We start from the raw sequence: 24,473 nt of genomic DNA on the forward strand, positions 1-24,473 counted from the left end.
CGCTCTCCCACAGCCCTGTTCGGGCCGCGTGGGTGTTTGGACTGTGGGCTGTGGGAGGTGGTCTGTGTTTATTGCCCTTGGTAAACAGAAGGTCCCCTTTAATGAGCCCACCTGAAATGTGCTGTCTGCAGGCCCGCCCTCTTCCCTCGCCCCCCCCCCCGCCCCCCAGCCCTGAGGGCCCGGCAGAAGGGCCTGTCCCCAAGGGAATGAGTGAGGGCCCCCCTGCGCCCTGTGCAAGGCGGCAGGACTTCCTGCTCCACCTGGCTTACCTCTGCGAACCCCAACTTTATAAACGTGCTGTGATTTTTCCACAAGGCCCCAGCTTTATGTAACCCAACCTATTTCCTCCACGGGCACCAGCCCTCCCCGAACTGGCGGACTTCCCCACCTGGGAATCATTAAAAACAACCCGAGTGATTTCCTTATGTTGCTGTTTGTTTATCCTCCTGTCGCGCGTGAGTCAGCCAGATCATGATTCGCGGTGGTTCTGCTTGTGAAATCTTACATAATTATATTCCTATTGTCACGTTGGGCCGAGCAGTTAGATCGGAGAGTGTTTTCCCATTTCACAACGCCCGCAGATCAATACGGAGAAAGCCTGAACAATGAGATGACGTGAGCGGCCGGGCGCGAGTCACCGGGAGGTGTTCTGCAGTTTCGCAGATACATGTGGCCGGCGACCGGGCGACCGGGCGTCCTGGGGGGGGGGGGGGGGGGCCAGGCTGAGCAGGGTGCCTGGGCCGGGGGGTGGCCTTTGGTCCGGGTCTCACCGGGGTGATTCGTAAAGAAACGAGAGCCAGGGAACGAAAGAACGACAGTCACCACACTTCACACAGAAACCGACCAAATTTTTACTGCATTTGCTACACGCTGGATCCCGACATGCTGGCCCCGAGCGTGGCTGGCTACAGGCTGGCTAGACTCCGACGGCTCGCCCACAGGCTCTCCCTTCCCCGCCAGGGACAGCATCGGCGTGGGTCCTCCTCCCTGTCCCCAGTCCAGAGGCAGTTATTAAAAACACTCTTGATGCAAACAGCGAGTGGCTACAAGACACGAATGGGGGTGGGTGCGATTTCCGCCACAGGACGCGGGACCCAGAGAAATGGTGGGCGGAGGCAAGACGCCTCCTGGGTGGCTGAGAACTTTACGGAGCTCAAAACCCACAAGTGAGCGATTGTTGTGTTTTGTTTTTTTTAAACTCCCGGAGTCTATTGGAACTAGTTGATCCTAACGTGATTTCAGAGTTTTAATTAAATATCCGACCCGATTGAAACCAATGTTTGTTGGCATACATCTGTGAGTAGTGTGTGCGCCTTAAAGTTATTCACACGGATAGAGGATGAAGATTACAAAGACCTGCAGAGAAAGAGAAACTGCGTGACTCTATATGAAGACAACGACCATCACATTCCACAGCACGTCATTGGGAGACTGGTGAATCGTCAAGCATTATTTAGAACGAGAGCGAAGAGAACGGAACACAAGCGCCACGAGAGAACCACCGGAACCCGGGACCAGACCCCGTTTCCCTGTCGATCACGGGAAAGCGTCACCTCTGTGTCTAACACGGTTCATTCACTGCTATCGTGAGCCCCAGTAGCAGGATCGGATGTCGGCTGCCTCTGGACACATGAGTTATGATCTGATCTCAAGTTCCAAGGGAAATGCGCAAAGTTTTATCCCCCTCCCCCGCCCCCAGTTGAATAAACAGGACTACGTATATTATCTCGTGTGTTAGAATAGCGTTGTCTTCACATAAGACTCAAAGAAGGGTATTAGTCATTCATTTCCTTGAACACAGACACCCTCATGCGTGCTGACAGGTTTATAAGGATGCGGTGGCTGCCGTGGTTCTGGGAGCTGCTAGATGACGGACTTTGATTTCTTGCAGTCCTGAGCGATGGGGCCCGGGTGTGTCTGGTTACTGTCCGCCTTCTCTCCCAGATGCTGGCCTTGTCTGGAAGATTAATACATGAACAAGAGCTGAAGGGGCAGGGTTGCACAACTTCAGACATGTTTATTAGCAGATGGCACACGGGATGCAAAGGTCACCACCAAAGTGACATTTTAAAGTGAAACAACAATATTTATGTTCAGATAGTCTCCTGATGAGATCATGTGGAAACGGTTTTGATTAAATTAGCTTATAAATGGTTGCCAATCTATAGACAACTTAAAATGCCACGTCTGTGTACCAAATGTTTTCTTCTCACGCTCTCACCTTCTAAATATGAATGAGCAAAGGCTGGTTTGGGTGGGGGTGGGGGGAGGGGGAGGGAGTTGCTTCCTTAACTGTAGGATCAGCATATCTGGTTCTTATGTCCTGGGTTATCTATTTTATTTTTTTCATCCTAGAAACGTTCTCTCCTGTGTGTGTTCTGAAACCTCACCTGCTGTGATTACTGCTCTCAAAGAGTTTGGATTCCGCTATGTAAATATAATTGCGTTCAATTTCTTTACTATAAATTGGGTCTCTGGAGAGACCTAAAATCCAGTCTCAGACAAGAGCTGCAGTTCAATAGCATGAAAAAAGCTCTGAGCTGGATTTCAGAAATACTTACTATCCCTGCATTTCTGCCTTGAAAGCCCCGGGGAGCCACACTTTCGTGGCAACGTGTGCTTGTGTTTCGTACAACAACGCGAAAGACAAATGCTGCCGAGGGGAGGGTCCCCTCTCACCTTCCTTTCCTTTTCTCTCTGTGGTGCCCACAACTTGGCAGGAATGTGTCAAACTCAGAAATTTTCACTCAGAAAGTGGTTCAGCCAGAAAATGCCCAACAGTGTGAAGTGAACACAATTTTTTGGTTCGTTTTGCCAGTCTCTACGCTCAACAAAACACATGAATATTTCCAACAGAGGCACTAAAATGCAGGCATAATAACCTATTAGCAGGTTAAAACTTTCACAGTCAGACTGTAGGAGATGAATATGACCATATGTGCGGTTTCTCATTTATTTACATTTAACCGTATTATGAATAATTTTGTGAGATACGGGTGTTAGTGTCTTGAGTTTTTTGCCTTATCATGTACAGCGACAAAATTATAAATGTGAGAATACGACAGAAGGTTTACTCACTTTTCAAGAGAGCTTTTGTCAATATTCATTGTCCCTTCCATTGGGTCCAGTCCTTGCTCAGAAAATTGTTTCAAGGCACTTAAAGCTGCCTAGAAATGAAAACAAACACACAAACTAACAAGGAGATCCATTCACTGACTTTAATGTCATAAACAGGCAATTGTAAAGGAAAGCTGACATACCATATATAGGAAAGGCTATCACTTGCATTCGTCTAAATAAATGGTTTGCTGCATCACTTAGCCATATTACATCTGAAAGGCGGTAACGTGTCTACTGTGAGAGCTGTATTTCTGGCGTGGGGTGTGGGAGGTGGAGAAGGCAACCTCCGCATGCCTCACGCCTCATCCCTGGTCCATAGTTTTATAAAATCACAATGTTTTATCTGCAAATGTGGAAACGCCCCTATAAGCGTAACACACTTTGATGGTGACTCTGTATAATTTCTCCTCGCTTTACTGAAACTACACATTCTCTGCCTTCAGATGTGAGAACATCAGACTTTTCCAAACCCAGATCCTCTTTCCGAAATTAGCATCAAAGGTATTGCTCCATTTTACAGACCGTGGGCCCTAACCAAGTCACAGAATGGGAGCCGAGAGAGGAGGACGCTCGAGCAAACCGAGGGCATGGTGTGGTGGTATATCCTGAAATTCCCCCTCCTCCTGGGGCCCTGGGGAGGCAGGCCCGGCCTCGGCACGGCCTCCCAAGGTGCTGATAGGCCCGCGATGCGTGGGACGCTGACGGGCGCTGACAGGCTGGCGGAGCCTCGCTGGATAGCTGGGAGGCACCAAAAATGCGATGCTGATAAGATCTACATAACTCGTTGACACTCTTGTGCATGTTCCAAACTGTTATTTCTTGGAATAAGAATTTGGTTCTTCTTCCCCTCCTCCGCACCCCCCGCCCTCCCTTTAAGCCCCACCAGAAGGGCTTTGTTGAGTCTGAGAGAGGTGTGAGCAGCCAGGGGTGCTTGACTCTGGGGCATCCTGCTGGGTCACACCTTGGTCATCTGTGTCTTCTCAACTGCCTCAGAGAAAGAGCTAACTCTTGCAATTGCCCCGACTTTTATCTGCCAGGGACCCCTTGTGGGTAGCTGACAAGTGCGTGATCCCTTTGACATTTCTTTATGTGTAATACACCCTTTTGGTGTTTAAGTTAATAGACTTTATTTTTTGAGAGCAGTTTTAGGTTTACAGAAAAATGGAGGCGGGAGTACAGAGGTCCCGGACACCCCTCCCCCACCCTAACACAAGGTCACCTATTATTAACAGCCTGCATTGGCACAAGACGGTTGTTACAAGTGATGACACAAGACTGATACATGATCATTAACTGAAGCCCACAGTTGACATTAGGGTTCTCTCTTTGTGCTGTATATTCTATGTGTGTGTGGGTTTTTTTAAAAAAAAATAATATATATATATATATATATATATATATATATATTGTATTGATTTCAGGGAGGAAGGGAGAAGGATAGAGAGATAGAAACATCAACGATGAGAGAGTCTCATTAATCGGCTACCTCCTGCATGCCCCCTACTGGGGATCGAGCCCACAACCCAGGCATGTGCCCTGACTGGGAATCAAACCATGACCTCCTGGTTCATAGGTCAACGCTCAACCACCAAGCCGCACCGTCTGGGCCATTCTATGGGTTTTGACAAATGCATAATGTCATGTGCCCACCATTACAGTGCCATGCAGAATGGTTTCACCACCCTAACAGTTTCCTACATGCCACCTGTTCACCCCTTTTCCTTATCCCCCCAGATCCATGGCAACCACAGATTTTGTAACAGTCTCTATAGAATGTCATACAGTTGGAATCATACAGTACATCATTTCCGATGAGCTTCTTTCCCTGAGTTATATGCATTTTAGGTTCCTCCATGTCTTCTCATGGCTGGATACCTCCTCTCTTTTTAACCACTGAGTCATATTCCATTGTGTGGACGTACCACAGCTTATCCATTCATCCACTGAGAGACATCTCGGGTGCTTACAAGTTTTGGGTGTTAGGAATGGAGCTGCTATAAAATATCTGTGAGCGGGTTTTTGTGGCATGTACGTAATCTTTTTGTCTCCCTCCTTCTCCTGGTCTTTCTTTCTATTTTTAAATCACAACTCCTATATCCAACCCAAAGGTGCTTTTCTTTTAGGTTAGACTATTCTTCCTTTCAGGTCTCTGCCCTGTCTCCCCAGCTCAGAGGTGCTGAGCTGAATGCCCAGGCAGGTCCGCCACCCTGCTGGGCACCCTGGGCAGGGAGGGGCTGGGCTCAGGCCCCCCGTTTTCACCATTACGTATCTCTTTGAACCTGGAGTCCTCGGGGAGGTCGGCGCCCCACCCCACTACTCCTGACCTTGGTCCAAGCTCTTACTGCACAGCAGCTGGCTAAGGCCGTGGTGGCAGGTAGGCACTAACCTCGGCTGGGTAGGAGCAGCATGCCTATCTCATCAGGGCACTGGTATTGGATGAACTGTGTCCGCCCCCACGTTTGTATGTTGAAGCCCTAACCCCTAGTACCTCAGAATGAGGCGCTATCTGGAAATAGGGTCACGGCAGATGTAACCAATTAAGATGAAGTCATCCTAGGGCAGGGTGGGCCCCGATCTAATATGACCAATGCCCCTATAAAAAAGGGAATGTGGACACAGACGCACACACAGCGAGAACACTATGTGACGAGGAAGGCAGGGGCTGGAGTGATGTAGCAGAAACCAAGGAACGCCAAGGATAGCCCACAAACCGCCGGAAGCTGGAGGGAGGCAGGAAAGAGATTCCCACTCTCTCAGGCTCAGAAGGAACCAAGCCCGCCGACACGGTGGCCTTGGACTTTTGGCCTCCAGAACCGTGAGACAATGCGTGTCTGTTGATGAAGCCACTCCGTGTGCGGCACTTTGTGACGGCGACTCGAACAAACGAATACAGGCACGTCATACTTCCTCTTTAAGGACGGCAGGGCCCCCTTCCCCTCGCTGACGTTTCATTTTATCCCTTTACTATAAGAAAGAGTTTTTCATTACAGAAAAAAATCATAATATTTGTAAGACAAGCAAAATAAAGAAGTGAAAACAGTCACAATCCCACCCGCCATTCGCAGCTTGGTGTCTGCCTTCCCATCTCCCGCCCCATCCCCTCTCCATAGGGACCTGCTACAGGCTGGACTGCACCTGAGCCTGTGGGTAACCTGCCCTTTTTCAGAGAACATGAGCAGCGCTCCACAGCAACAGAAACATCCATTCCCTACCGCTGGCCCTTCAGGCCACTCCCAAGTGTTAAGCAGTTATTAGCACGACACCAAGCTTCCCAGCAGTCAAATCTCCGCGTACCATCTCAGTAATTTCCTTAGGACAAACTCCTAGAAACTGACTTTCTGCACCAAGAGCATGCACATTTTTATTATTTTTTAAATTTCTTTATTGATTAAGGTATCACATATTTGTCCTCATCCCCCCATTCCCAGCCCACACCCCTCCCCACACATGCCCCCACCCCGCTGTTGTCCTTAACCGCTGGTTAGGCTCATATGCTTGCACACAAGTCCTTTGGTTGATCTCTCCCCTTTACCCCCACTCTCCCCTCCCCTCCCTCTGAGGCCTGACAGTCCGATCCATGCCTCCTTGTTTCTGGGTCTGTTAGAGCACGCACATTTTTAAAGACCTGGCCTCTCCGCCCTCAGCGAGGCCGAGGCCACCCCGCAGTGTGAGGGCGTCCGTTCTCCAGGTGCTTCTGGAATCCATCACCTCTCAGAACCACCGCGGTCACTGAGTCACTGGGTCACTGGAGCAGACCGCGCTGTCACTCTGTGGCCCTGCCCTCTTTTGTATTTGTCCATCCCGACCATTTACCTTATTGAGTGGACTTTTTTTTTTCATCTTTGTTGTTGACATTATTACATATGTCCCTCTTTCCCCCCATGGACCCCTTCTAGGCCCTCCCCAGGCCGTCACCACCCTATTGTCAGTGTCCCTGGGTTATGCCTATATGCATACAAGTCCTTTGGTTGATCTCTTCCCGCCCACCCACCTTCCCACACCTTTCTTGCGAGATTCCTCAGTCTGTTCTATGCTTCTATGTCCCTGGATCTATTTTGTTCATCAGTTTATTTTGTCCATTAGATTCCACAGGTGAGTGAGATCATGCGATACTTGTCTTTCTCTGACGGGCTGATTTTGCTTAGCATGATAACTCTCCAGGTCCCTCCGGGCTGTGGCAAATGGTAAGAGTTCTTTCCGTAGACTTAGTTTTGAGGGATGTTTCCTTCAAAAATTAAATTCACCCTCCAAAGACTTAGATGTGGACAATTCCCCGCCCCAACCAAGGAATTTGCAGAGAGATTTGACTCTCATTTAGACCCAATTAGCTGGCCTTGGCGTTCCCTTTAAGCCCTGAAATGCGGAGGTGGCCGGGCGGCTTCCCCAGGCCACTACGCTGAGGACGGTCCTGCAGGTGCGGGCATTCTCGTGAGCTTGTTACGTGAACCTTAGCCCTGGAGTCCCGCCCCGTGCACACGTGTACGGAGGGCAGAGCCAGGCCACTGGGTGCCGAGCTCCAAAGGCCAATCCGTGCTCGGCCTTTCCAGAGAGCACCGCTCCACGGCGCGGCCCGATGGACGCAGGGCTCTTTCTGTAGTCAACAGCTTTGAGCAAAGGAGCAGCTGTTTTGTTCTGATCCATTCATACGTGAATTGCTGGCAGGAATGCAGATTTTTATCCATCTCTTCCCAGATGGATTATTACGGAAGGCGACTCGGTGCCCAGAAATGGAAATGTGCGGGTGGCACTGCTGAACGAGACCCCTGGGTGCCCCAGGGCTTCTTGGTCCTGTTCTCTTCCCAATAGGGCCCACGCGGCCACCGAAACCACATTTTTGAAGACTTGGTTCCCAGGGCTGCCTGAATACCAGGAGCCACATTTCTTGCTTCACCGAGCCCCAGGCCCGGGTCACCTGCTCTCTCCCACCCAAGAAGAGATGCGCACAGGAGATAAAGGCCAGGTCTCAGGCGCGGAGCACGTGCAATGTTTCAGATCTTGCAAAACCTCCTGGATGATTTTATCAGCACGGCAGGCAGGTCCCCGGGCACCGTCAGAATGCCTGTCACCCCGCAAAGAATGTCCTTCAGGCCGGACGGGCGGCGTGCTCTTTCACGCGGTGCCATGGACGGATTTTCCGAATTCCTGCCCAGCTGCTTCCCTCCACAGGTATGCTTCGAGGTTTCCAAATAACATTCTCTTATCTATCCGGGGAGATAATGCAACCCACCTCTTATTGATAAGCCTGAGGACAATCGCTTATAACTATGAGAAGACTTCTCGTTAGTTTACAAAAGGCCGGGATGGCCGTTTATCTTCTCTGTAAACAGCCGGTGCTGCCATTTCATGAGCATGACGCCCCGCCACCGCCGTGAGACCCGGCGCTGGACCTGGTGAGCTCAGGTGTTAGCACAGCCCAGCCAGGTGGGCCAGCCTGCCCATCGGGAATTCAAGGTCACGCAGCTAGTCCGGGGCAGAGCCGAGCTTGGAACCCAGCCCACATTCTCGATCGTCACCTCACTTTATTCCCTCCAAACCGGAGCCCGGCTCTCAGTCACCTGCCCCATGTCAGCGCGCTCCTTTCCCCGCCACGATTGCAAAGTCCCTCTTCCTCCACCTCCTCCACGCTCCGTCTGTTAGTCACTCCCCACAACAGCGACTGGAGCTGAGCTCATGCAATTATCTTCCTCTTCCAGAAAAGGGATTTATTATTTCGCGGGGTGACCTGGTCAGTTCCCAGCCTCCAGCCTTGGTGCAGACCCTGGGTTGACCTCGGGGGCTCAGTTCAGCACTTCGGTAACACTTGCAGTTTGGGCTACAACGAAATTGCTACAGTAATTATTTTGTCACTGAGAATTACCCAAGGACATGATTCACCATTTCTTAACCTCCCGAGGGTACCCAGTGTCTGGTACGCTCCCTTGGCTAGCCTCCCCCCTCTATTGTTCCAGGAGGAGTTTTCCTCTCTCACGTCCTGGGGTTGCGGGCAGGGGGGAGACGGAGCTCCCGGGCGTGGCGGGGTGGCGGGATGCGGGGTGCTCAGTGAGCGCAGGTGCTGGGTGTGCGAAGGTGAAATGGACAGTGAACGCAGGCAATGAGTGTGGCTGTGATTTAGAGCGAGCGAGCGAGCGAGATGCCCTGGGTGTTTAAGCGAGGGGAGCGGGGCTGGGCTGCCCACCAGGTGCCTCCTCTCACAGGGAGGTTCGGACAGACCCCTCCCCTTCTCCCCTTGTCACAGCGCCACCCTCACCCCCAAGTCACCCTCCACCACTTTCCCAGAAAAGACCCCTTACAGATTAAACACTTCCCTGGGGTGAGCTGGGCCACTTTCCGATGCCCACCGTAGGATTACGCGGCGACACCTGAAATAGCCACTTCCCGTTCAGCAGGAGCCAGCACCAGCCATTTCAAGGAACAATGTGCAATGGAGTGGCTTTGGGAACAAGCACCAACGCTTAACCGTCCACAGAAATGTCCCCCCGTACTTCCAAACCCGCCCAGAAGACGGTAAAATTAGCAAAACCCCCGAGTTTAAACGAACGGAATAAACGGTTACCTGCTCGAGGCCAGGTGCTTAAAAAAAAAAGAAGAAAGACCATATTGCAAGTATGCTACCTAATATTAAAGGACACTCTGCGAGGGGAAAATCAACTGGCCCTCCTGACTGAGGAACAAGCGACCGTCTCCCACGGGAGGGGAGCAGATAACGGGGCCCTGCCCGCAGCGCCCCCTCCGGCAGGGACAGGCTGCGGGGCGGCCGGCGTGAAGGCATCTGGGAGTCGTGGGAAGGAGGTAACGGGGTTCCTTAATGAGGAACATCCTGAAGGATGCTTAAACCCACGTGTGTGACTTCCCACACACTGTGCATTCGAGAATTTCAAAGATACACTAACACAAGTACCCAGAAACTTCCATTCGGCGGTGGCCATAAACAAATAGACAGCTAATGATTTCATGTCCAAGGCCAGAAAATGTTTTCCTACCAAATCAAAACAAACTCGCTCAGCAGCCACTCGTACGTTACCACAGCCTACCCACCGGAATCCTGAACTTGAGCTCTGTGACAATTTACATGTTGTGGGATTTAAACAACCAAAAAAAAAAGTATCTTTAAAGCAACACATGCAGCTTCATTTAAGAGGAGAAAAAGGAACGTATTTTAAAGAAATGGATATTTCCTTTTTTTTTCTTCCTTTTTAGCGCAACCTTGTGTATACGTGTGTGTGTGTGTGTGTGTGTGTGTGTGTGTGTGTGTGTGTGTGTGTTTCCCATAGGGGAGAGCGTCTGCACAGATACACAGAAATATTTTTGTCCCCCAAAACATTTTACAACTGTTTTGTGAGTAAAGCCCCACAGGTTCTAGAACAGATGTCGCCACCATTTCATGTGTCACTTGTTTTGCGCGTAGTTATAGCAATGCCAGAAATATGACGCCAATGAGATACTTTCCATGCCTGTTGGTTGGTTTGGGTTCCCAAGTGTCCCGGGGTGTGTGTGTGTGTGTGTGTGTGTGTGTGTGTGTGTCCCCACAAAATGGAGGTGAGCCTTTCCAGCCGTTTCTATAATTTCTAACTTCCCTCTTAAAAATATACTTATATTTTTAAATATAAAAAATGTTTTATCAAAAAAAGAATGACTCGTTGGTAATGGCAGGGTAGCAGGATTAAGTCATTCTTTGAGAGATGACAATGGTCTTCATTAGCAAAATGCGAATTTAAACTCATCCCCTAATGACACACAGCATTTTGGAGTCTTTGAACACGATGCCCAATGGATCCTTTTATTTCCTGTTTTTCCATTTCACACTTTCCCCACCGATTTCATAGCCTAAATCCCAGAAACAGGCTGTTCCCATTAAAGTCAATGGTAACCACACATGTCTGAATGTGGCCTTCATTCTTTTTTTAAGATTTTAAAATTGATTTTGAGAGAGAGAGGAAAGAAGAGGGAGGGAGAGAGAGAAACATCAACGTGAAAGTGGAACATCCATCAGCTGCCTCCTGCACGCCCCCGGGGCCAGTGCCCTGACGGGGCCTGTGCCCTGACGGAGAATGGTGGGTCAATGCTCAACCACTGAGCCACACCAGCCGGGCAAGAACAGGAATTTGACTCTAGAGTGTGGGGAATTAGTACAAAATTGGGCACGTGAGCTACGGATTTGGCCCTCACCTCTATTCCTCGGTCAGGCTCTTGCACTGGGTAATCCATGGAGCTGTCAGCCTTGACAATAAAAGAGTCGAATTTACCGCAGGATTAGCTGTGGGAAGAAATGTTCCCAGTGTGTTCAGAACAAATTCGAGCAGCGGCCTCCACGCTGCCCTGCCTTCCTCTAACCACAAGCCTTCTGCCTTACCAATGTCTTTCCTTTTTAAGTTCCCGTGTTGCCTTCTAATTACTTTTGATTCAACAGAAATTCCCCTTTGTAACGGTATTTACAACATGGCACTGAACAAAGCAAGCATGCCTGCAATTGGCAAGACCATGCCCCGGAGCGTCCATGTGCTGGTCCCCAGCATCAAAACAGGCTGCCTCACGCGGCCACAGTGACTCTGCAGGTGGGACTGAGGTATGAGCGTGGAGATGGGAGAGATTATGCTGGATTATCCGGGTGGGTTCAGTCTAATCACACCTGAAAATCAGAGAGGCTTTCCTGGCTTTGGTCAGAAAAATGTGGCAGGGGGGGCGGAAATGGTCAAAGAAATGCAAGGTGGTTAGTTTTGAAGGTGGGGGAAGGGAAAATTAAGCCATGGAATGTCCTTGCCTCTAGGAGCTGGGAAAGGCAAGATCAATTTGCTCCCAGACGCCCCTCCCCTCCAAGAACTGCTGACACCTTGCTTTTAGCCCAGGGAGACCCCTCCCGGTCTGACTTCGGACCAGCTCTGAGGTGATACATTAGCGTTGTGTTATAGCAGCAAGATAAAACTAATACACTCTCCCTGTCATCTGGGCAAGGAAGGGGAAGGGGCATGGCATTTGGAGTGTGGTCAGGCCCAGATGAAAGTGCCAGCTGGACGGCAGACCAGCTGCGTGTCTTCATGCAAGTTCCTGTAACTCCCTGAGCCTCCTTCTCATCACCTGTAAGCCGGAGACTACACCACTTATTGCACTGGATTGTCCGAGGGGTTAATGCCTGGCTCATACAATGGTGTTTAATACATAAGGGCTTTAAATATATATGTTTATATTAAATATATATATTATTGATTTCAGACAAGAAGGGAGAGGGAGAGAGAGATAGAAACATCAATGATGAGAATCATTGATCAGCTGCTTCTTGCACGCCCCCTACTAGGGATGGAGCCCACAGCCCAGCATGTGCCCTGACCAGGAATTGAACTGTGACCTCCTGGTTCATAGGTTGATGCTCAACCACTGAGCCAATACATGAGGGCTTTTAGTACACATCTTTCTCTGTTGCGCCCAACATCCCACTGCAGGCATCGCCAAAGCCTCTCTCCATCGAGGTTCTCTCTCCTCCTCTTACACCCCCACCTGCGGGCTCTGTGGTCACTATGCCATGGGATGCACAGGGCTGGGCTGTATGTAGCCATGTGAGAGAAGGCTCTCCTGCCCCACGGTTTACCTCCCAGGAATACAGGGGATAGTTACCGTCTCCTCGAAACCTAAGTCCTTGGGACTTTGGCTTCTGTCACCTTTGAGCTTGGCCAGTGCTTCACCTGCAGGTAGAAGAGGCCTGCTCTGGTCCTCCATTCCAGGATGTGCCACCTTGAAAGTCTTGGGCAAAGCCCCTGTTGTGGGGTCCTCCCAAGTGGGGGTTCCCGGGCACCTCCTGTGTAGACCTCACACAGACTCCACTTCTCCCCCGGGAAATGGAACTCTCATTCCATCAGTTGCTCAGGCAAAAATTCCTAGTAATCAACCTCGCTCACTTCTTTTCTCTCTCACCTCCCACGTCAAGCCATTAGTGAGTGCTGTTGTCTCTTCTTTGAAATGCATCCAGAACCTAACTGCTCACCACCTGCTCTGCGGCCAGCCGAGCCCAAGTTACCGTCATTTCTCAGCAAGACTCACGCCGTAGCTTCCCAACTCGCCAACCTGTGGCTGCCCCTGGCCCTTAAAGCCTCTCCTCCGAATACATCCAGAGATGGAGTGGGAGGGGAAGGACAGGTCCCAGCCCTGCTCTAAACCCTCCACTGGCTTCTCATTGGTCTTAGAACAGAACTCCAATTTCTGACTTGGGCCCCGGAGGCCTATGTGACCCCACCCCGTCTACAGCTCCAGTCTCGCCATCTCCCACACTCCCCCAAGCCTCTTTGCTCTTTGAAGACCCCGACTCATTCCTGTCTCAGGGACTTTCATACGCTTTTCCCTAGAACTGGGGCTCTTCTCCGAGTTCTCCATGCGGCTGGCCCTCGCTTCATCCAGATGTCACCCCTCGCCACCCCCACTGGACTTAAACCAACTGCACCACCCACTCTTGGCCTGACATTCTCACAGCTCCTCACACTGCCTAAGTTTTAGTGCTAGTGTCCCTAACATTTTATTATATATTTATCCATTTACAAGTTTATTGTCCATGTGGCCCAACAGAATGTGAGTTCCATGAGGGCAGAGCTGTGTCTGTTTTGTTCATTGCTAAATACTCAACACCCAGAGTAATACAGGCTCAATAAATACTTACTGATGGAATGACTAAAAAAAAAATTTAATGAATGATTAAAAAGAGCAACCATTTTCAAGAATATCTAGCTACCTCTGAGTTTTATTCATTCTCAGAAGTTTCCTATGGAAATTAGGGAGATCATTGTCCCCATTCATTGAAACCTAGAAGTAACCATTCATTTAATGATTAAAGATTAATTATTGAGCTGGAGAAAGTAACTGCTAAATGGTTTTTCAAATGAAGAAAGTTAAATGGCATGGTAGGTTTCATATGTTGTAAATTTAATTCATGCCAATTATAGTATTACAACTTTGGAAACAATTTTATTGGAATCAACTTTAATTTTTTTCTAGAAAGTCTTAATATTTTCAAACTAACAGAAATGAAAAGTCACTTCAGAATTCAAGATGTAAACTATCTTCTTTTGCTCATAACAATGGAAAGAGAAGCACATCACTAGTAATATATATCACACTTCATTTGGTAATATTTAGAAACTCCATTGAAAGTAATTTTTTAAATCTATAGTTAACCACCTCAAACACACACACACACACACACACACACACACACACACACACACACACCTGGTATCCTGATTTCTTAAGAATATCTTCATTAAGACAATATAATCAAAGAAAGACAATTATTTTGTTTAAATAATTATGATCACAAATGGTCCCCTTCTCATATCTTCAGCCCCAAATCAGAAATTATTTAGTATACTTTTGGGGATATGCTTTGGGTCTGCCAAATACTTTAGTAAAAATTTCTCCTAAGTTGTTTCAAGAAATGGCTCATGTTGTAAGATGTTAACACATTCTAATGTATCCAAACACAGGGTGGTTTTTTTTCCCCCTAATTGCTTGGCTGCAGATGAAGATGGAAATTATAAGGATTCACAGGACTGTCAGTGATGGAACCCTAATCCTTTCTTAAGCTGTAACATGACAACTGGCAGTTCCCAACATGTATTATGAGACAGAGAATTCTTTTTTTGCCTGCGGGTACATTCCCTTTCAAAAGCAGATTTTCTTCTTTTTCTTTCTGATGATATCATGTTAAACTGCATTCTTACTGGTTAATCTTTTAAGGGGCAAGATAGATAGGAGAGAGAATCTGTGATAGCTTTATAAATTTGGGGCAAATTGCAACATGAGGCATTCCAATATGCAATTTCAAATCAAAACCTGAACTTGGGAAAGGGACATTATACCAGCCAGCAGCATTCTTTAGAAATGCCTGACATTCAATTGGATAGAATTATATATTGAAATAGATTGTAGGCATATCGCAAATGTTTTCCCTCTAGCATCTGGTGGTATCAAAGCTGAGGAGGGCGAGTGGGTGACCGTGCCAGAACTTAAAGGCTGCCTTTTGGATAAATATGTGGAAAGAATATGAATTAAGTTATCAAAAGGCCAGAAGGATTTGCTGAAAGAGGGGCAGGTGCTAAAAGCAATAAGCTTTTTAGAATTTGATAGCATGTCACTATCGTCCTTTGTGTAACTAGTATTGTTAGCCAAATAATGGTAACCAACATTTCAAAAGAGAAAAATTAATGACTGAGTACATGCACAAAAAGTAAGAAGGCAATACCCTGATCAGTAAGAGTAAGTCGTATTTATGGTATCTGAGATGCAATGTGGGATGAGGGACCTCCTCTATGAAGCCTTCCTGTATCTGGAATGGAGTAGGGACTTAGGATTTCTGTGTGTTAGCCAAGGTAAGTGAATTGCTAAACAAATACCCCAGAATCTCAATGCTCAGGGAAAGCTCAACAGCATGTTTGTTCCTGGGCAGTGGTCCCTGGTCAATCAGGGACCCAGACCCTTTCCATCTTGTGACTCTGCCCTCCTCTAGGCCAGCATTATGGTCCTCTCCATTCAGCCAGTGGATGGGAAAATAAAATGGAAGATAGTGTGTGGGAGGAGTTTATGAATAAGGACTAGAAGCCTTCATACTCTATTGACATGCCTACACCCAGTGACAAGACTACACCTAACTCCATGACCGCTCCCTGCCCCCTCCCCCAAATTCCAGGTTGGGTAACCAAGTCTGGCTGTGAGCTGAGAAAAAGAGGACGCAGGTGGGGGGTGAGTCATTAGTTTCTACCACAAGTGACACCGTGTTATTGCACTCACTTGCTAAGGCATCTGCACATCTGTCTCCCCACACTAAACTGTGAGTCCCCAGAATAAAGCAGGCTGAACCTTATTTGTATTGGTAACTGTAGCGCCTACAGCATTCTCATAGTGTCTTCATGCAAGATGCCTTCACAGGACAGTTCTCAGCCCTTTGCACTCTGGTGGGGGAGGGAGAGGCTGGGTTCTTAAAAGACAAAGTGTTGTTCAGTGGTTAGAATGCTGGCCATGCACTGAAGGGTTGCAGGTGCATGTGCAGGAGGCCCGACATCTCACATTGATGTTTCTCTCTTTCTCTCCCTCCATCCCTCCCTTCCATTCTCTTTCTCACTCTAAAAAAAAAAAAAAAAAAAAAAAAAAAAAATCAATGGAAAAAATGTCCTTGGGTGTGGGTTGACAAAACAAAACAAAACAAAAAAAGAACTAAATCTTCATTAAGGACAAACCAACTTCCTTATCCACTGAGAAAGAAAGAAGTCAGAAGTTATAGGGAAATAACTAGGAGTATAGGACTTTATAAAAATCTAGAACCTTAATCTTTCTGTGCCCATTTGGTTTCACTCAAAGCAGGAAGAGCCCGTGAGAATATCAGAGACAACAAAGACAGGGGTTTCTGTGGAGTCTGCACCCCACCTCCAGTCAGACTGGGGTAAGATTCACCCTAAATCCTAAGTAAGTAACTGAGGCAGAAAAAAAAAAGAAAGAAAAGAAACTGAGCCAGTAAACAGCCTTATTCCTTTTCTAAAAAAATTTCTTTAAAAACCTCGTTTTGTTCATGATCCTGTAAGAGAATGAAAAAACAAGTGACAGACGTCATATCTGACAGAGCACTAGCACCTACAATCTAGAAAGAACTCTCAAAACTCAACAGTAAGAAGCAAACAACCCACTAGGAGGACGGGCCCAGGGCAGAAAAAGGCAGTTCAGTAAAGAGGATTGGCGATGGCAAATAGACACATAAAAAGATGCTCAACATCACCTGCCTTTCAGACCGCAGCATCACCACAAACCTGTAAACCAGCGCAGATACAGAGTGGCAACGCCACCCAATGCTGGGGACGGTTCAGAGAAGCTGGTTCTCTCCTACCCTTCTGATGGGAATGTAAAATGTCCCCGCCACTCTGGGAAAGAGCTTGGCAGTTTCATAAAAAAACTACAATGTAAACTTTACAACCCAGGCGTCACACTCTCGGTCCTTTCACCCAGAGAAACAGAGAACTGATGTGCACACTCAGCCTGCTCAGAAATGTTCACAGCGGCTTTATCTGTAATCGCTAAAAACTGGAAACAACCAGAATCTCCCACCACATTAAACCATGATACACCCATACCACGGAGCCAGGGAAGACCACTCAGCAGCAGAAAGGGAGGAACGATGGCTACACACAACTTGGTGGCCCTCCCGCGCTTTAGGCCGAGTGGAGAGAGCCAACTGCAAAAGGCCCCTCACTATACGATTCCGTTTATGTCACATTCTCAAAGTGACCAAAGCAAAGAGATGGGGGACAGATTACTGGCTGCCAAGGGTGAGTGATGGGGGGGGGCGCGGGGGGGAGCAGGAAGAGGTGAGACTAGGAAGCCCAGGACCTCCCTACCTTTCTGAACCTCGCTGACGTTCACTTTCAGATCCAGCTCAGACACCTTCGGGAAACCAGCCAAGGCTTTTACTTGGGCCAAGTGTCTGTTCTATGCGGACACCTAGGACTTTCTTTTTTTTTTTTTTTTTAATATATTTTTATTGATTTCAGAGAGGAAGGGAGAGAGACAGAAACATCAATGATGAGAGAGAATCATTGATCAGCTGCCTCCTGCACGCCCCCTACTGGGGATCAAGCCTGCAACCCGGGCATGTGCCCTTGACGGGAATCGAACCCGGGACCCTTCAGTCCGCAGGCTGACGCTCTATCCACTGAGCCACACCAGCTAGGGCGGCACCTAGTACTTTCTACGTAATGCTAACATTACCTGTTTGCCTGGCTACCCCGGTTGAGGTGGAGCTTTACGAAGCTATAGGCCGTTTCTTCTCACTTGTGTTCTTATACCCAGAACCTAGCAGAGCGGGAGCTCACCCTGTGTGTGTGCATCTCCACTGAACCCCCCACAACGCACACGCGTTTAACTCGAGTTTGAGTCTCTAACGATTCCCTGTCTCTCTCCACTCTGAGAGTGGGCTGACCTTGGCTATGGGCCGTAGCTGTGAGATTCTGGAATCCCCGGCCCGGCCCAGCTCTGCCTCTCTTACAGCATCAGGAACATTGGAAATGGCATTGCTGTTGGTAAAGTAGGCGGTGCTCCAGACCAGGGGTGTGCTTAGGATGATCCGGACCACCTCCCTGACGTTACTGAAGAATGAGGCCCGGTGATCCTAGAAGCCTGACACCTCAGCCGCGGCCCCGGAGGTTTGAAGAGCTGCTGTCCTCTGTCACCCACTTCCCGCAGGGACATGGCCACCTGGAGGTCTGCACGTTGATGGATCTGTCCTGGTCTGAACCCGCTGGCGCGGCTAAGGCCAGAGACGAGTTTCCCTGAACTCACAGAACAGGCTGTATAAAAAGTTTTGCATCTGTTTATTGAAAGAACGTTCTGTGTTTGGCAGAATTGGGTCTAATAATTGCTTTTACGTTAACATGCCCCAGGATGGAATGGTTAACGAGGGAGAGCAAGGATGGCCCCCCGCACCCCTAGTTGCCAGAGGTGACCGATGCGGGCCCAAGGGCCTGCTGCTGTGCCATAATTACTGAGCCAGTCCCGACTAATAGACTATCTACATACATCCATGTAGACACACCTCAATACGCCCATAAAAGAAATCTACATTTCTGACATTGCCAACTGTTAACAGCCCCTCCAAGACGGCCGTGCCGTGCTGGGTCAGGCTCTCGGCCGTTCCTCCCTCTTCCTTGCTCCCACCATAGACCCATCCCCAGCCAATTCTAGTTTGGCTTACACTGGACTAGCCCAGATGCAAAGAGCCAAGCTCTTTCCAAGGCCGACCCTGGGCAAAATTCTGAAACTGTAATTCTACAACAGCGTGGTGCCAACGTCGTCCTCTCCCTCCCAGTGAGTTTTAAACAAGAGAAAGTAAGGGTTGGCAACATCACCTGGCTTATGGAATTCAAGGGTCAGGGGTCATTTGCAGGGGAAAGTCCCATATAGCTTTTCCTTCCACATTTGCTAAGAGGAGAACACAGGTCCTAACAGGGCTGAGAAACATGGCCCTGGACCTGCGCCCACAGTTGGCTCGGGACCTGGCATCTCAGGAGGTCATGGACTCTTCTTCTGAGGTCACAGACTTGGTAAACAGCCCGTCCTGGCCTTGAACCCAGATTATCTGTTTCCCATGTTGGAGTTGGGCAGTCTGGCTGGAGGGATGGCTACATGTATTTGTTCATCCGATACCTACGTCATGCCGAATGCCAGGCCCCGTGCCAAGTGCGGGGCTCTGGGAACACAAAGACCAAGGAAAGATCTGTCCCTCCCGGAGCGGCCCTGGGCGAGGGGGCAGCACAGAGACGTGCACTGTGGCACCTGCCGTGCAGGCCTGGAGGGTGCTCGGGGAGGGACTTGGGGGAGGTGCTGCCCGAGCTTTGGGAAGGGATGAGCAGAGGTCGCCCCTACCCGGTGGGACAAAGGCACACAGGCCAGGGTGTGGTGTGGCAGGCCCTGGGCTGAGAAGTGTGCATGAGCAACGGCGTGTGCCGAGTTCCTGGAGTGGTCAGCGCAGGCCGGGCCCGTCCTCTCAGGAAACTGGGGAGATGGGGGGGTAGCCCCAGAGGCCTGTATCAGTCCGCTCAGGCTGCATAACAAAACACCACAGGCTGGGGGCTTAACCAACAGAAAAGTATTCGCTCCAGTCTGGGGGCGGGAAGTCCGAGATCAAGGTGCCCGGGGTTAGTTTCTGCGGAGGCTTCTCTCCTTGGCTTTGCTGTGTGTGTGCACATCCCTGGAGTCCCTCTCTGTGCCCTAAGCTCTTCTTGTAAGAACAGCAGTCAGATTAGTTTAGCGCCCATCGTAACGGCCTCATTTCAACGTAATCAGCCCTTTAAAGGCCCAATCTCTGAAGACAGTCACACTCTGAGGTCCTGGAGGGGGTGAGGGCTTCACCACTCAGATCTGGGGGGACACCCGTCAGCCTATAACAAGGACCGGGGTGTCATTTCAGAGAGGAAGGACTCTAGCCACACGGGGCCTTCAACCAGGGCAGCAGCTCGCTCAGAGGTGTTTTCTGAGCTGTTTGCGGGCGGCAGGGAGACTGGTCAGGAGACGGCAGAACGGACCTGATCTTCCCCAGCTCTTACCTGACTCAGGCAGACGCCTTCTCTGTCTTTGGCCTATGAGGCCTGGAAGGGCTGACTGATTAGGGTGCAGAGAGGCTTTTTGGGGGCATCCCCCACTGCTCCCTGCTCTGACCTGACCCTGGGCACCCTCCCCAACCTCCAAGGAGACGCACCTTCCCAGCAGGGCTGCAGGGAGGGCCACAGGTGGGCAGAGGACCAGTCCCTCAGTCTGGCCGAGGCTCCCGCAGGCCAGGGGCTGCCGGCTAGATGGGCATCCTCACCAAGCCAGGGGTTCGCTTTGGCTCCGCGGATTTAGGGGCTCTGGGAATTTAACAGGGGAGACATTACATTTTTTTTATGTATATTACACCTAACAGAAACTTAGCACTTTTTAGGCATATTATTAGAAACACTGGAAGTATATTAGAAATATAGATATTGGACCATCTGCTAGAACGAGGCAGTGTGCTAATAAACTCATTTCCTGCTACCGCACAAACGAATTCTTTTTTTTTCTTTCTTTTAAAAAGATTTTATTAAAGGTCTTTATAGAGCCACATCCAGACTCCAGATCCAGCTGCCAGGGAGACCCTGTGCTGCTGCGGGTACTGGCTGGGGCCTGGCAGGCGGCTCTGGCCTTCTGCCCTCCTGTTCCGAGACGGGGTGGTGGGCAGTATCTCGTCTTTGGGGTCCACGATGCTCCCATGGTCAGGCAGCGGCCTCTTCGGGCCTATCTCACCACTTGGGTCCCAAGGAAGCGTGATCTTCACTTTGATGCCCGCACACCTCGCCTGAGCGGCCCACGGCGCACGCCGTGTCAAATAGGAGGATCACCAGACCATCGAGAACCTTCATGGGTTCAGCCCTCCGCCCTCGGAGCTCCCCAGACACCACAACCTCGCAGCCTTCGGCCCCACGGTCCCCGATGAACCGCAGCACACCGCAGCGGGCCCCCGCACAGCGAGGCCTCCGAGGCGTTTGTAACCAGAGGCTCTGCCGGGGCCACGGCACACAGACCTCCCGTGGCCGCCTTTTCAGCGGAAAGCCCCGCGCTGCCCTCGGGGCAGCCAGACCTCTTCGGAACCACGGCAGCCCTTCTCCCCAGGAACAGTCTGCGTCCTGGAGGCCAAAGCAATCATTTGTCCTGTTTGGTGCGACCCGGACCTCACCTCCGGAGTAGCCATCCTCAGCCAGCTCCCGAGTGAGAAACTCGTTCAGTTCAGCTTTGAAGATGCCATCTTGCTGCCGTGCGTTGGCCAAAGGAAAGCACAAACTAATTCTTAGAATATTCTGATAATTGATTTCAATGTAACGTTTTGAAATCTTATGTGTTTTTATTTTATGTAGGTTAAAACATTCTTCTGGGAAGAGGTCCGGAGGTTTCACCAGATTGCCAAAAGGGTCCGTGGCTCAAAAAAGGTTAAAAGTCCCAGCCCAGCCGGTATGGCCCGGTGGTTGAGCGTCGACCCAGAAACCAAGAGGTCGCCCTAGTTCTATTCCAGGTCAGGGCACGTGCCAGGTTGCGGGCTTGATCCCCAGGAGGAGGCGTGCAGGACCCAGCCAATCGATGAGGTTTCTCTCTCTTTATTGATGTTCCTATCTCTCTCTCCCTCTCCCTTCTTCTCTAACAATCAACAAAAGCGTATTTTAAAAAAGTGGGTAAGAGCCCCTGATAAGGAAGGCCATGGATGAGATGAGCTCAAACGCAGGAAACGAAATCCCCATTTACCCTCCAATAATAAGCCCTTTGGGGGCTCGGACGGCAGAGAATCCGTCTCAGCCGCTCTAGGAAGTTCAGGGCTTCACAATATAATACAGATAAAAGCAACATCGCTGTTCCCAGGATGACAGCTTCTCCTGTCGTTACCCTTTTGGGTCGGAAAACGCACACACCATTTACGTAACGCTGATCCTGGCAAGGACCCCTCTGCCCTCGGCCTGGGACGTGTTTCTTCAAAACCTGCCCGTGTGTGCAAAGCCGGGAGAGGGCTGCGGAGGGAGGGATTCTGCTCCAGTCACACAAGTACCAGTAAGTGTGTGTTCTGTCTTTGCTCCAAGCGGACTGGATGCCTCTATTGTTATGTATTGAGACACGCAGGGTGTGGTGGCCGCCCCGGGACTCTCGCACCACCCGAGGGGCCGGTGAGGCCAGAAGCTGACGGCATCTGCAGTTACCAACCAGCCTCCAGCGCCCCTGAGACGTCTGTGTGTTACACGCCCCAATGCCAGCACACAAGGTGGCCCACGAAACCGTCCGTGAAAACACCCCGGTTATCCCTGTGTGGGTGCCATGTGCTGCCAGACAAAGCCTGCGGCTGGCAGGCACCTCGGCACCCTTCTCTCCCGAAGCAGCCGGATCAGTGCGATGGTCCTCGAACAGGACGGCCTCCTTCCCAGCGGCCCTTGCAGAACCCCGTGCTTTCTGCTTCTGCGACGCTGTCTTGGCTCGTCCCACGCGAACCTACAGCCCTCCGCTCCTTCAGCCGGGGTGTCTATAAAGCACTGCCCTCAAACATGCTTTTGCAGTGCACTTAATGTCTTTGCAATTAAATCCAGATGTGGCGAGCCGAAGGAACAGTTCTCAGGGCTGAACAAGCTGACATAAATCTTGCAGCTGACAGAGATCCCACTGAGCTCGGTTGGGGAAACTCGCAGAGAACTTGTTTGGGGCAGGAAAGCGGCTGGGTATAAAGACAGATGTGTACACGCCGATTCAAAAAAACACGTCGAGAGGGAGAAAACGCTACCCCAGCACAGTGCCTGCAAACAGGGCCGGGGGCCGGGCCTGGGCGGGCGGCCGGCGCTCCCCTCCCACACCCGCAGCTAGATCAAAGCGGGCGATGGAAAAGGCTTTGCTAGAAAACAGACCCGACCCGGCGATGCTTCCTGGTCTCCTTAATTGCTCTTCTCGGGGAGAGGAAGGTGGGCACCCCTGACAGACCTTCACTGGCCGAGAACAAGGGCTGTTTGTGCAGCTGAGGGCTTGCTTTTTATTTTTTTAATTATCAGGTCTTGTACGCTTTCCAGAAAGTTCCTTTTAAAAATAGTGGATTCTTCCTCCTCTTCTCCAGATGCTAGGAAGTGCAGGTTCAACCCAAACCGGGTCTATTTCAAAGGGACACAAAACCCCAGGGCTGGAGTTCAAGGAGCTTGGTGGCGTGCTGCCCAAGGACTGGAGGCTTGGGTTTTCTCTTACCCTCCCAGTAATTTTGTTTTCAGAGCTTGGAAAACAAATTCCTCTGAAGGATCGGCTTCTGCAGGAGGCAGCGCGGGGCTGGGTGCGGGAGTGAGGCCAGACCCGAGGGACGTGGCCGCCCACAGATGGGCCTAGAAGTTCTAGGTTCGAGGAAGAGCCCCATCTCACCCAGCCTCCCGCCCCAGCGTGACAGCAGCTCCCTGGCAGACCCAGGGGCCGGGCACTGGCTGTGGGCAGCTCACCGGGGCCATGTGCAGGCTGCTCGGGGCCACCGGGCCAGGTCCTGGTCCCCCCCTCGGCTGAGGCTTTTCGCTTTCTCCCGCCGGGCATCCCACAGAGAGTGCATTTCACTGACAACGTTATGACCCTGACCGTTTCCCCTGTGACAATACCTTGAACATGGCCCCTGGTCTCCAGGTGGGTGAGGGCAGCCTGGCTCTTCTCTCCACCTCCTGCCCTCGGGGGCTCTGCCCCAAACAAAGGTACCCGAGTACGAGAAAGGGAGTTTTCCCCCACGGAACCACACGCGCAACACGGGCCACTTTTCCTTTCCATCCCGAGACGAAAGCCAAACCACGTTTTTCAGATTGATGTTTTCCATCGTCCGGCTGGGTATCGCTTTGCGGAGTGAATTCGAAGTATTGTAAAGATGTCTTCAAAGACAGACACCTCTGGCTCCAAAGCAAAGAACGCCAGTGACAGCGCCCCTCGGTGCCGTGGGGATTTATGGCGCCGTAAAGGTGCGGTTCAAAGCTCAAAGGAGCCAGGAGGAAGTGGGTGGATGGATGGCTTGCAGAAAGAAAGGCTGAGAAACAATAAAATGCAACCGGGATTTCAGCTTGGAAATGAAATGAGGGGTCCATTCGTTCCAAGTTACTGAGTTTTTAATTTAGCTCTGCTGTTACAACCTAATGCATTCTGTCTCTGTGGCTAGTAAATGACTCTAACTCGGCACATTTAAGGAAAGATTGCCAAAGAGCAGGAATAATCCTCAAAGATAAGACTCATCGCTGCAGGTTTCTCAGCAAACATGTAATCTCTATATCTTACCTTTAAAATGTGATGACAAAGCAGAAAAGTTAGTTTTAAAAAAAGACACACCTATGACCTTTTTA

At 50.2% G+C, this 24,473-nt stretch overlaps 1 protein-coding gene and 1 pseudogene across 6 annotated transcripts in view; both read right to left on the bottom strand.

Moving 5' to 3' along the window:
- Positions 1 to 295: 295 nt before the first annotated feature.
- STAU2 (staufen double-stranded RNA binding protein 2) overlaps positions 296 to 24,473 on the bottom strand; it is a 228,320-nt gene continuing 204,142 nt past the window's right edge. For 3 of the 5 annotated variants that reach the window (XM_079796393.1, XM_079796395.1, XM_079796399.1), the window contains 2 exons: positions 3,079 to 3,167; positions 296 to 1,957 (listed from right to left, as the gene is read on the bottom strand). In XM_079796393.1, the coding sequence (XP_079652519.1) occupies positions 1,864 to 1,957; positions 3,079 to 3,167 (183 nt within the window). In that variant the 3' untranslated portion in view covers positions 296 to 1,863. The remainder of the gene's footprint in view (positions 1,958 to 3,078; positions 3,168 to 24,473) is intronic. The other 2 variants (XM_079796394.1, XM_079796396.1) reach the window with 1 other exon arrangement.
- Positions 18,579 to 23,959, bottom strand: LOC307114075 (small ribosomal subunit protein uS3-like; annotated as a pseudogene). The gene is made up of 2 exons: positions 23,845 to 23,959; positions 18,579 to 21,571 (listed from the first exon to the last, which is right to left on the bottom strand). The product of its transcript is annotated as a small ribosomal subunit protein uS3-like (transcript).

This window comes from Cnephaeus nilssonii (genome assembly GCF_951640355.1).
Source record: "Cnephaeus nilssonii genome assembly, chromosome: 18".
Taxonomy (NCBI): domain Eukaryota; kingdom Metazoa; phylum Chordata; class Mammalia; order Chiroptera; family Vespertilionidae; genus Cnephaeus; species Cnephaeus nilssonii.